Source organism: Vitis vinifera, chromosome 17 (genome assembly GCF_030704535.1).
Source record: "Vitis vinifera cultivar Pinot Noir 40024 chromosome 17, ASM3070453v1".
NCBI lineage: Eukaryota > Viridiplantae > Streptophyta > Magnoliopsida > Vitales > Vitaceae > Vitis > Vitis vinifera.
Genome location: NC_081821.1, coordinates 4,165,422 through 4,178,896, shown reverse-complemented (window position 1 = coordinate 4,178,896; position 13,475 = coordinate 4,165,422). Strand labels below are relative to the sequence as shown.

General features: G+C 37.4%; 2 protein-coding genes across 2 annotated transcripts; both read right to left on the bottom strand.

Moving 5' to 3' along the window:
* Nucleotides 1–852: 852 nt before the first annotated feature.
* LOC100261000 (uncharacterized) lies at nucleotides 853–10,212 on the bottom strand. Its single transcript, XM_002276392.4, has 2 exons — nucleotides 9,443–10,212; nucleotides 853–1,236 (listed from the first exon to the last, which is right to left on the bottom strand). Exons 1-2 carry the CDS (start codon nucleotides 9,887–9,889, stop codon nucleotides 1,063–1,065), a joined length of 621 nt encoding a protein of 206 aa, XP_002276428.1. The 5' UTR covers nucleotides 9,890–10,212; the 3' UTR covers nucleotides 853–1,062.
* Nucleotides 10,213–12,018: 1,806 nt separating this feature from the next.
* On the bottom strand, nucleotides 12,019–13,193 carry LOC100255921 (uncharacterized). The gene has a single exon (XM_002276463.5). It carries the CDS (start codon nucleotides 12,897–12,899, stop codon nucleotides 12,282–12,284), a length of 618 nt encoding a protein of 205 aa, XP_002276499.1. The 5' UTR covers nucleotides 12,900–13,193; the 3' UTR covers nucleotides 12,019–12,281.
* Nucleotides 13,194–13,475: the final 282 nt, after the last annotated feature.

Sequence of the window (13,475 nt, the reverse complement as noted above, 5' to 3'; positions counted from 1 at the left end):
CCTAGATGACCACAAGTTCAGACTGAATTTGAAGGTAAAAAATATCCTACCCACATGGTTCTAATTTTTTGAAACCCAAAGGAGAGAAGCAACTTAGTTCTGATCAGTCACAAAAATATTTTTAATGATTCCTAGAAACATCAGACATGAGTAATAACCGAATATTGGACAAAAGTGCAAGCAATCTAAATCATTTATTTGTAGAAAATGCGATGATTATCCAATAACCTAACCTTACATAGATTTGTAATTACAACATGAAAATAATATATTCTCGATATGTTTATTGCATTGATTACAAAATATTCAACCAAGATCATATTCTCGAATGAAACCAATAATGTAACTTAACATAGTAGAAACTATATCCATTTTAAAATTATATAGGTAAACTAAGAAAGTGATTATACTTACATTTAGTGCAATTAGCTTTGTAGAACTATAAATATATGCTACAGGAAAACTTACAAGGGATCAATTTGTTCTCTGCCCTTTGTCTTACTAGCTAAAGGCCTGAAAGATTTTCTACCAAGTATTATTGCTTTGCTGTTTATTGTGGATTGCCCCAAAAAAACCACATTTGGTATGATCCTCCAACTTTCACCAAAACCAGAAAATATCCTCCAAATGAAACTTACCAGATATTTTCACTTCTCCAAGAATGCAGTATTTATCCAGAAAGAAAGATACAACACAACACCTGCCTGCCATCCAATACAAGGTGTTCTGGTTTATACTGGCTTTAACTTTCATCAGATATTTCCAGTATTGAGTCAGATAATGTAAACTGACAACAAAGCTTGTGAACTATGTGAGTAGCAGAGACAATCAAAGCCATGCATGTCTTCCGCATTCAGAAATTTTCTTGTGAACTCATTACTTACTAAGAAATCTTTCTGTATCAACATCTCACAAAATAGTAAAATTACATTTGAGAAAGGAAGTTCTGGCATATAAACAGAAACATTACCTTATAAATTGAGTGTAATGCCCTCAGGATGTAAAATTTCTTTGCAATAATTTACCATATCCCAGATGTAATCATTCTTCTATATGGACTGGCTATTCCAAACTAGGAGCCTCCTCAGTTGGGTTGGACTCAAAAACATCTGAGTTAGACGTCTCTGGTTCTTCTAAAAGATCTCGAGATTGGACTGATTCCTGGTAGACAGGAGTCTTTTTGAAATCTGTTGCCCCCTCATTGTATGTAACAACAGCAATCCCACATGCAATCAACTGTTAAGACCAAAAATAAAAAAGGGAGAGGTTAAAAATTAACCTTCAAAATCATCAGGAAACCATCTCCATAGTGTAAATTGAAGGCAACAAATCTAAAAATGTGTTAAAGCGAAATTTGCACACCATTTCAAATCTACATGCTGAATTTCCCTAGCTTTACTTTTAGCAAATTGAGACTCATTGTTCCATCAATAAACATATAGCAACAAGTATTCTTGCCCATCGAAAGCCCCAACAATTATGGAATGTGATTTGGATTACCTCAGATTTCTAAAGTTTTGCAAATTCCCAGCCCTTCTATTTTACTTCTTTGATTGTCTTTTTCTTGACAAAAAAACTCCCAACATTCTTGCATGATGCCTTCTGATATAATTGAATAAAATATTCAAATAGTAAAAGAATCTTGTCACAACAATGATGTTGCAGTTGTTGGCATTATTGTTTACATTGTCTTGTTGCTATTATGATTCGTTGGCAAAAGCTCTTCCTGCCATGAAGCATATTGAGGGAAGATTGGCAGAGCAGAATAATATTTGTTGTTGAAGCATGTGAGGATAGCCTAATCAGATGTACATTATTTAGCCTTCTAGTTTCATCTCCCTTCTTCGTTCTAGTATTGATGGTGCACATATATCATGGTTTGGGAAAGACTACAACATATTTGGTTGATCCATATGCAGTGTATGAACCAAGAAGGCTCAAGGTTTGGAGGTGAGCCCACTAGTTTAATTAAACAAAGCTACACCAAAAAAATGACTATGGATATTCAGATTCAAGACAACTTTTGAAGCAAAGCTGGAACATGGAAAATGACTACGGAAATTTGGAACCCCAGCTTCATAGTGCCACCAAATGCCTAGGAGTTTAAGCCCAGAATTTCCTTGTCTGTTAAGCTCGATTGCAGCAATTAGAAGAGGAGTCCATCACGTGGAAGCAGAATAGTGGAGGAAATTTATTGAGAAGTATCTCCTGTGGTTGCAGTATATGTGTCCTCCCCAATTTGGCCCATTTGGGATAATATGTTGACAATAATCAGTTGAGTGGAAGAAAGTAAGTAATCCATATCAACACACAAAGAATAAGTGTTAAACCGATGGATCACCTTGTCCCTTTTGTGTCCCTTTTGATCTTTGTCATTTCCTCTATGGACTGTTTCAGGTACTTCTAGTCTAGTTGGAAGGATCCTTTCCGGGTAGGTGGCCAAACATGCCAATCTTGAGAGTTACACCCGCTTCTTTCCTTTAGGCTTAGTTTGGAACTTGGAAAGTTTGAGAGAAAAATTAAAGGAAAATAAAAATAAGTTTAAAGGGGGAATGTCATTGGAAGTTATGCTATCTTTTCCACTATAATCATATATCTTCTCCAACTTGGATGTCGGAGGAGGGTTGCTGGCATGCCACCTGGCAATTCTTAATCTATAGGCACTTGTTTTTATTATATTTAGTTTTTCTTCGTACTTTCCACATAAACAACACAATTTGGACTCCATATTTTTTTTCCATTTCCTCAAACTTTCCAAGATCCAAATGAAATTTCAAGGATCTCTATATTAGCGGAGAGTTTAGAGAATTTCATTTCTGGCTCTTTTTAGGGTTTTAGATTTTAATCCTTGCCCCTAGTATGGTATGTATACTCTACATGCAGCGGGTTCACTCGTCTTCCAATGAAATTGATTTTCCTTGTAAAGAAAAGTATGGTATGAATGACAACTTAGCAAGCCAGGTATGAGACCTAGACATTCAAGAAGAAAGTGAGTAATCCATATCAACACATTAAGAATAAGTGTTAAACTGATGGATCACCTTGTCTCTTTTTGTGTCCCTTTTGATCTTTGCCATTTTCCTCTATAGATTGTTTCAGGCACTTCTAGTCTAGTTGGAAGGATTCTTTTAGGGTTGGTGGCCAAGCATGCTATTGTAGTATGTGGCTCATATTTGTTGTGGGGCGAACAATAGGCTGGAGGGGTGGTTCAGGGGTATTTTTGGAATTTTCATTCCTAAGGGTTAATATAAATACCCTTTTATGTAACCCTAATTTGAACATAGTGAAAATCCTCTTTCCCTATTCCTGTGAACGTAGGCAATTAGCCGAACCACGTTAAATCTTTGTATTCTTCTTTCTCGATTTTCTATTTTTCGCCATTAATTGTTGCACGGATTTCAACAATTGGTATCAAAGCACCAGGTTTGATGTCTGGGATTTCTTCTGCGAAGTTCGACATGGTCAAGTTCAATGGATCTAGGAATTTCGGCCTATGGCAGAGGAAGGTTGAGGATCTGTTAGTGCAACAAGGTATGGTGAAGGCGTTATACGGAAAGCAACCAAAAGGAATGAACAACATGGATTGGAAGGATTTAGAAGCGAAGGTTGCGGCAACGATCAGACTTTGTTTAGCTGATGACGTGATGTACCATGTCATGGATAAGGAATTGCCGGCGGCAATCTGGTTGAAATTGGAAAGTTGGTATATGTCTAAGTCGTTGACAAACAAGTTGTATCTTAAGCAGAAACTGTATGGTCTTAAGATGGCAGAGAGTTCAGATCTAAGCTAACATATGAACGTGTTCAATCAGATCATTAGTGATTTGAAGCGAATTGATGTGAAGTTCGAAGACGAAGACAAGGCGTTGATGTTACTGAATTCCCTTCCTGCTTCTTCTATGTATGAAAATCTGGTTACAACTCTGATGTGGGGGAAAGAAACTCTTGATTTGGAGGAGATCACAAGCGTTCTTTTAGGATTTAATTAGAGGAAGAAAGCCAATGATGAGAGTTCTCAGGGTGAAGGGCTTGTGGCAAAGAGTAATCAGGAATGTGGGAGAAACAAGTTCCAGAGTGAATCGAGTAATAATAAATCTCGATCTAAATCCAGGAATAGAAAGGACATACAATGTTACAAGTGCGGAAAAAAGGGGCACATGAAACGAGATTGTCCAGAGAAAAAGAAAGGGGGCTCGGTATCGGAAAATAAAAAGGGTTCATCAAAGTCTACGAATGTCGTGGCAGAAAAAGACTCAGAGAGTGGTGATGGTGATATGTTGTTGGTTTCATCCAGTTTAGATCATCTTACAGATTCTTGGATCCTGGACTCAGCATGCTCTTATCATATGACACCCAATAAAGATTGGTTTAACACATACAGGTCGGTAAATTCTGGTTCTGTTTAGGTAATGATGCTTCATGTAAAGTTGCTGGAATAGGGAATATCAGAATTAAAATGTTTGATGGTGTTGTTAGAACGTTGTGTGATGTTAGACATGTACCTGATTTAAGGAAGAATCTGATTTCTTTGGGGACTTTAGACTGTAACGGGTTTAGTTACAAGTCTACAAGTGGAGTAATGAAGGTGAGCAAAGGTGCTATGACAGTGATGAAAGGGCAGAAACTAGCAGGAAATATTTATAAACTGTTGGGTACCACAATTGTAAGTGGAGTTGCAACCGCAAAGTCTGAGTCAGACAGTACAGTTTTGTGGCATATGCAGTTAGGGCATATGGGTGAGCGTGGGATGATGGAGCTTCACAAGAGAAATCTTTTGAAGGGGTATCAAAACATGTAAACTTGATTTCTGCAAGTATTGTGTTTTTGGGAAACAAAATAAAGTGCAGTTCAAGACAGCCACACACAAGACAGAGGGGGTTCTTGACTATGTTCATACAGACGTTTGGGGACTAGTAACGGTAGCATCTTTGGGAGGAAGTATGTATTTTGTGAGTTTTATTGACGATTATTCACGAAAGGTTTGGGTGTACTTCGTGCGACACAAGTCAGAAACGTTTGCCAAGTTCAAGTTGTGGAAAGCTGAAGTAGAAAACCAGACAGGGAGAAAGATAAAATGTCTCAGGTCAGATAATGGTACTAAGCATATAGATTCAAAGTTTATGGAATTGTGTGAGCAGCATGGGATTAAGAGACACTTCACAGTACGCAGGACACCACAGCAGAATGGTGTAGCAAAAAGGATGAACAGAACAATAGCTGAAAGAACTCGATGTCTCAGATTGAATGCAGGCCTTGAAAAGAAATTTTGGCCAGAAGCAGTGAACATAGCATGTTACTTGATCAACAGGTCACCCAAAGTAGTATTAGATGGGAAAGTAGCAAAGGAGGTATGGACAGGCAATCCGGTAGATTACTCTGGTTTGAGAGTATTTGGGTGCCCAACCTATGTGCACATTCCTAATGAGGAGAGATCAAAGCTTGATGCGAAGTCTAGACAATGTATCTTTCTGGGGTATCAAAAAGGGGTGAAAGGTTTCAAACTCTGGGATCCAAAGGCAAATAAGGTGGTGATCAGTAGAGATGTGGTTTTTGATGAGAAACCCATGTTACAGTGTACTCAGAAAGGAGAGAAACAAGAACCAGAAAGTTGCAACAGTAATGAGTAATTGATACAAGTGGAATTAGAGACCCATGATATAGAGGATCATGCTCGGAATGCAGGGAAGTCTAGTTCAGAAGATCAGCAACATCACAGTATAGTCATAGACAGACCCAGATGCACTACTAAGCCACCTACTAGGTATGGTTTTGAAGATTTGGTTTCTTATGCATTGATTACTAGTAGCGGGGATCCTACTACCTTTCAAGAGGCAATACACAGCCAAGAGAAAAATAGATGGATGGGAGCTGTGGTGGAGGAGATTCAGTCTTTGCATAAGAACCAGACATGGGATATGGTGGAGCTTCTAGAGGGGAAGAGAGCAATAGGATGCAAATGGGTGTACAAGAAGAAAGAAGCAGTTTCAGAAAAAGATGGTGAAAAGTTCAAAGCTCGTTTAATAGCAAAGGGTTACTCACAGAGGAAAGGGGTTGACTATGATGAGATCTTCTCCCCCATGGTCAAACACACTTCCATCAGGACAGTGTTGGGTTTGGTAGCACATTTTGACATGCAGTTGGAACAAATGGATGTAAAGACAGCTTTTCTTCATGGTGATTTGGAGGAGTTGGTCTATATGGTACAGCCAGAAGGGTTTATTCAACCTAGACAAGAACACTTGGTCTGTAAATTGAGGAAATCACTTTATGGGTTAAAGTAGTCTCCAAGGTAGTGGTACAAGCGTTTTGACTCCTACATAATCAGGATTGGCTACAAAAGATGTGAGTATGATTGCTATGTTTATGTAAAAAGCCTAGATGATGATTCATCATTTATTTTTCTATCTATGTGGATGACATGTTAATTGCTGCAAAGAGTATGGTTGAGGTCAATAAGTTGAAGTCCTTGTTGAGTAAGGAGTTTGACATGAAGGACTTAGGTGCAGGCAAGAAGATTCTTGGAATGGAGATTCACAGGGATAGAGCTTCAGGGAGATTATGGTTATCTCAGTCTAGCTATGTCAAGAGAGTATTGGAGAGGTTCAACATGGATGATGCAAAACCAGTAAGTACACCTTTGGCAAACCATTTTAGGTTGTCTACTAATCAATGTCCAAAGACAAATGATGAAGTGAAAGACATGTCAAAGGTTCCATATGCAAGTGCAATGGGATGCTTGATGTATGCTATGGTTTGTACAAGACCAGATTTGGCACATGCTGTTAGTGTAGTGAGCAAGTTTCTATCAAATTTGGGAAGAATGCATTGAGATGCAGTCAAGTGGATTTTTAGATACTTAAGGGGTACTACAGACTATGACATCATGTTCAGCAAACAACAGAGTGATCCTTCAGTTAGAGGATATGTTGATGCAGACTATGCAGGAGACTTGGATGACAGGAGGTCTACCACAGGTTATGTATTCACTCTTGGTGGGTGACCCATTTGTTGGAACTCTATGATATAGTCTTTAGTTGCACTATCTACTACCGAGTCAGAATATATGACAATAGCTGAGGCTACAAAGGAATCATTATGCCTTATAGGTTTGGTTAAGGAGTTGGGTATTCAGCAAGGTGGAGTTCAATTATATTGTGACAGTCAAAGTGCCATTTATTTGGCAAAGAACCAGGTGTATCATGCAAGGACCAAACACATAGATGTGAGATTTCATAAGATCAGGGAATTGGTCTCTTCTGGTGAACTGTTACTTGAGAAGGTTCACACCTCTGAGAATGCAGCAGACATGTTGACAAAGCCTGTTACCACAGAAAAGTTCAAGCATTGCTTGAACTTATTAATGTCTCCAGTTGCTAGATGAGAGATACCCCAACCTATTGTCCCAAGTGGAGTTATAAGCTATGTTTCTTGTCTCCTAAGGGCGGAGTGAATATTCGCCAAGGTGGAGATTGTTGTAGTATGTGGCTCATATTTGTTGTGGGGTGAACGATAGGTTGGGGGGTGGTTCAGGGGTATTTTTGGAATTTTCATTCATAAGGGTTAATATAAGTACCCTTTTATGTAATCCTAATTTGAACATAGTGAAAATCCTATTTCCCTGTTCCCATGAACGTAGGCATTAGCCGAACCACGTTAAATCTTTGTGTTCTTCTTTCTCGATTTTCTATTTTTCGCCATTAATTGTTGCACGGATTTCAACACATGCCAATCTTGAGAATTACACCCCCCCTTCTTTCCTTTAGGCTTTGTTTGGAACTTGGAAAGTTTGAGAGAAAGCATGAGGGAAAAAAAATAAAAGAAAAAAATTAAAAGAAAATAAAAATAAGTTCAAAAGGGGATGTCATCTCAGAGGAGCTCTTTATTCATCAAAAAAAAAAAAACTTGCATGTCAGAGGAGGGATGCTCGCATTCCACCCAGCAATTCTTGTTCTATAGGTACTTGTTTTCATTATATTTAGTTTTTCTTCATACTTTCCACAGTAAACCGAACAACATAATTTGGACTCCATATTTTTTTCCCATTTCCTTGAACTTTCCAAGATCCAAATGAAACCTCAAGGATCTCTATATTAGAGGAGAGTTCAGAAAATTTCATTTCTGGCTCTTTTTAGGGTTTTAGATTTTAATCCTTGCCCCTATTATAGTTTGTATACTCTACATGCAGGGGATTCACTCCTCTTCCAGTGAAATTGATTTTCCTTGTGATGAAAAGTATGGTATGAATGACAACTTGGCAAGCCAGGCATGAGACCTAGACATTCCAATCAGAATTGTTCAACCAGATGCCTTCATGAGTAGATAAAGACAACACCAATTGAGGATAAGATGGAATGAACAGGACTAAGACGATCAGGATACACAATAAAGATCAATGACTCTACAAGTAAATAGTGATTCTATTCAGGAAGAAAGTACTGCATGGACTAAGGGCTGGCTAAGATGGGTTAACCCATCAATGCGACAATAATAGACACATGTTCTTCAATGAACTAAAAAAATAAACATATGGGGCAGGTTTTACTGTCAAAAAACCACCTCCTAAATTTGTTGGCTTCGCTTCCTTAAACCCCATCCTACCCATCCATCATTCCATCCCATAACTTTGAAACTTATGGGTAGCTCACATCGACAAGGTAATGGCATGAGAATTTTCTCCAATTCAATGGGAAAAATTGCCTGTAAGAACATTTAGTTCTGTCAAGCATGGTTATTGCCCAAATTACACCCATCCATACTTCTTATTTCGTTCCAATCAAAAAAAAAAAACTTCTTATTTCGCTTGGTAGAAAACAGAATTTATACACAGTGATCCATACATTGTTCTTCCACTCTACCCTAGACGCCTACAATAAAATAGGAAGCATCATCAGTGTTCATCCAAACATGCAACAAGATCGACGAGGTTGACATTGCGGGGAAAAGCAAAGATGGTGGATTGGAAGGAAATGATTCCTCACACTTGGGGTGCTAGTAAGCACTCATACCTTGATTCAAGGACTTCTCTAGTTAATCCTAATCTCGAGATTTACAATAAAAAATAAATGGAATTCCCAAATTATTTTTATGCAATGATGACATTACCAAGTAATACGTAAAGAAATTTCTTATCTCTTTTTCTCCAATCCTCCTCACTTTCTAGGATAACAAACAACCGTATTCGATAATACATAAAGTTGTTCACTTAATTTTCCTGATAATTCATTCTTTGCCCATTTTCCTGAAGCATCCAAGCAAGAAAAAAAAAAGAGAGATTCTCTGCAATTTCCTTACACTATGATTCCATTGATGAATCTATTCTCAATAAGGACCTTAGTTTCTCACATTCATCTCTATGATACTAATACTCTACTGCAGAAAATAACAAAATTTAAAATAAAAATAAAAATAAATAAATAAGCCAGATATTCAGTAAAGAGAGTACCGCAAAAACAATGCCGAAAGCCCACAAATACTGAACAAAGAAGCCGAGAGCATCCCACTGAGGCCCCTCCCAGAAGTCCGGCTTGTCCCCGGGAAGCTCCGGCAAGAAATACCCATCATCATCATCATCACCATCAGCCACACCCACATTCTCTGTGCTGCCAATTTCTTTAATCTCAGCCTCTTCTCGCTGTTCTTGCTGCCCTTCCTTGGTTGTTGTGCCGCTCCTTCTATTCTTGCTGTCGAACCTTCCAGTCCGGGACGAGAGCTTCTTGGCGAAAACTATGTGGGAAGTTCTTGATCTTGTTGTTGTTGTTGTTGTTATGAGAGTGAAAGGGAGAGATGGAAGGAGAAAGTGGCGGCGAATTGGGAGGTGAGTAGATGGGCTCGTGGTGGTAAGGCCAACGCCGCCCCTGGCTACTGCGGTTCCGGCTATAGTGAGAGACATGAGTGTGGCGTCGGAGTTTTGAACGGAGACTATGGAGGTGCGTCTGTGGATGAGAAGAATCCGAATAATATCTTCAAAATAAAATTTATTAAATTACTGCCTTTAAATTCCAAAAATATCATAATTTTTGTCTTTTTCAAATTGGGCAAGAACTCCAATTTTTAAATAATTTTTTTTTAAAGTTGCAATAAATTATTTTTATTTTATATATATTATGTTTGATTTTATTACAAAAATATAGAAAAATATATAATTAAATTAATTAAAATTTTATATCTTTTAAAATTATTTATTTTTATATAGAATAGGTTAATATATGTTAAATAAATTTAAAATAACATATAAATCTTTTTCAAAAAAATTAATTTAATTTTTTATTTTACTTACTATTTTCTTTTCTCCTCTATTTTTTTCCCTCAAAATTTTAAGGAATTTTGAGTGTAAAGATTGTTGGCACTTGAAATTTCAACCCTCGCCCATGGGCCCAAAAGTTTAGTGTTATTAATTGAATTGTTAAATGTTTAAGGGTAAACAAGAATTATGATATCTAATAACTTTTTTTATAAGCTCAAAGAAAAATACTTTATAAAAAAAATCCTTAAAAAAATCATAATTATTTTCTTGATAAACTAATTCTTAAGCTTCTATTTGAAGGATTTGATTTTTCAATAAAAAGAAAAATCGGTAATACGATCATACAGAATAAGATATGTATATTTTAAAATATTATATCTAATTGAATAGAAAATATATATCGTAAAATATGATTTTCAATAAGATATTATATTTTTAGATGTATATATCATATGATATATTAAAATAATGAATCGAATGAGATATGTTATATTATATTATATTTATATTTAATTTATAAAAATAAATAAAAATTTGCTAAGATATGGACTCACACATATTTAGCAATGGTATATGACTAAGTTATTCGCCTTTTGATATTTATTTTGTATCGGTTTTCCATAGTATGGGTCACCTTATGTGTAGAGCCCATTACCATCACGGGCCTTAGATGATGGGCCTAAGACTCATGAGGCCCAATAGCCAAAGGGTATGGTCATAAGGCATGAGGGTATAAATCCAAATACTAAGTGTCTGTTCAAATTCATCACATTATTTTGAAATAAGAACAGACCCGTTTCTCTCCCGCTCCCATCGTTAGAGAGAATTCAGTAAAAGGTGGTGCCCTCCACAACCTTAAAAGATTCATACCATGTTCAAAATGGACTCAAATTCGTTTATTCTCTATCTGAAGATCATGACATGTTTTCAGGATTTATATATATATATATATATTCGGTTTCATAATGGAGATCAAAATAAATAATAAAAATAATATAAAATATATATTATTTTTAATATTCAAAATAAAAATTATCTCATATTTCAATATTTTATATTTAAAAAATAAAATTTTCTCTTATTTTGAATAATATCCAAATTAAAATATTTAATATATAAAATAATTTAAATATCATATATTAATATTATTTTATAAATACTTTTTAATTTTTCTTTTTTAATCATAAATTTAATTTATAATAATTTTTTATTTTGTAAAATCCTTAAGAGGGTGTGAGCCTTTCCAAAGGTGTACATCTGGGAGCTACCTGCCATATTTTAGCGTCTATCATCTACACTAGCGGAGCCAGAAAACAAGTTGACGAGGCGTTGAGGGGGCGGGGCATATATGTGAACTTAGTTCGGGAGGCAAAATAATATCATACTACAGACTAGTGGTAGGGAGCCAAGTCCCTATTTAGCTTAAGGCATCAAATCCCACTAACCCCAAACAACTTTTTTTTAAATTTCAGGGGAGCGGGGGACTGTTTAGTAATTGTATAGTTATTTTTAAATATGATAAAATCAAAAAATTCGAAATGTATTCTCATTCTCAACCATTTATTATTTTTTTTAAAAAAAAAGTTACGGGGAAGCCCAAAGTAAAAATCACTCCAACCACACTGCAAAGAATTCCGTGTGGATCCAAAACGGGCTCTTCAGTCTTCACCCATTGGTTCAGAGCATCCAGACTGATTAATCTTTAGGGCATGGATGTTTGCTATTACGCAATTTAATATTAGCGGTAGATGGTATTTGTTGAATAGCGTAGAAGATAAGTACAATGTTAAATTAGAATTAAATGACATTGAATAATATCCTCCATAACATACTCCAAACTTAGGATATGTTTTTTGTTTTGAATATTTGGGAAGGAAGAGTCCATCTCAAATCTCAATCGGCAATCGGTATAGTTGTGGTCTAAATTAACGAATTTCTACTGTCTGAGTTTTCAATTCACATTTGTTTTTCTTAAAATTTACAAACTTCCTATGCACTGTGTCTGCACTATTCCGGCCCCCGAAAAATTCCGAAACATCTAGACGGCCGGCAACGACTCATGTTGCCAAGATACCTCCGAGAATTCGGCCGGTTCGTATCTCTGATCTGAATAGTCAAACAGTCCATCCAGCATCAAAAACTCCGAGGTGTTGCTGTGGCTAGCCAACTCGCCACCGATTCCAAACTCGAAAGAATCGTAACTCGGAATCTCATCATCAAATCCGAAAACGTCACCACCATGCCCAAAGAAACCAGACGAATTGGCCTCCAAATCCGCAGCTTCGATCTTATTCTCCTCGCCGGAGGCTCCGTCAGTCGGCGGCAGGCCCAGCTCGTCGTCGGAAGCCTCCCAAAGGTACCCTAGCCCCGGCTGCGAATCGCCGCAAACCGACGCCAGCTCCAGACCCGCCGGCGGCACAAGTATCTCCTCCTCAAAGCTCCTAATGACCGAGTCAAGCCCTAGAATCGCCGGGTCACCAGCGTCCGAGTCCTCAAGAATATCTAGGAGGTCATCCTGGATCCGCTTCGCCTCCGGCGAGTTCAGCCCATCCGACTCGTCCGGGTCAACTCGGATCCGCTTCGACTCGACCGAGTCAGGATCTGAGTCCTCCTCCCTAACTCGCTTATTGGCCCACTCTGCAGGGTTGTCCATCATAAAATTTATAACAATAAAGGAACAGAAACAAGACGCAAGGTGTTTGGATGCTAGGAAAACGGGATACAAGATGTTAGAAAAATGAGGCAAGAGGTGTTTGGTTGGAGTGAAAGAGGGGGAAAATTGAAGATTGGCACGAAATGTAGGATGTCGGAGAGTTGGAGTGGAGTAGGAGATGAATAACAAAGGGCTTGAAGCAGGCAGATGTTGAAGGCGAGGAGAGAGAGGCTCTCTTTATATACGGAGAGGGAAATGAGAAATTGGGGTGGGTGGTATTTTAAATTTTAAATTTAAAAAAATAATAATAATAATGAATAAAAAAGTAGGGGATGTGGACAGGCGCGTGTTGAGGGGAGGCTCACAACCCCATCACGGACGTCCCACTTTTTCATTCTTTTCTATTTAATTCTTTGTCTCCTCTTTCTTCCACTGTTTCTCTCTCGGATTTTCCTTCCCCCATTTAATTACATTTAACTTCTGGTTTTGAAGTCCGCTCCGTATTGGACCCACACCCATTTTGCTATTCCATGTGGCTTCTTCTTTTATTTTTATTATTTGGGATTTTGCAACGTAATC

Bases quoted from the DNA above. Each gene is read 5' to 3' on its own strand.
- LOC100261000 (XM_002276392.4), bottom strand. From the start codon at position 9,889: ATGTCTCTCACTATAGCCGGAACCGCAGTAGCCAGGGGCGGCGTTGGC. The intron at 1,237-9,442 runs GTACTCTCTTTA...TGGTCTTAACAG, and splicing joins CTTTCGGCATTGTTTTTGCG to TTGATTGCATGTGGGATTGC.
- LOC100255921 (XM_002276463.5), bottom strand. From the start codon at position 12,899: ATGATGGACAACCCTGCAGAGTGGGCCAATAAGCGAGTTAGGGAGGAG.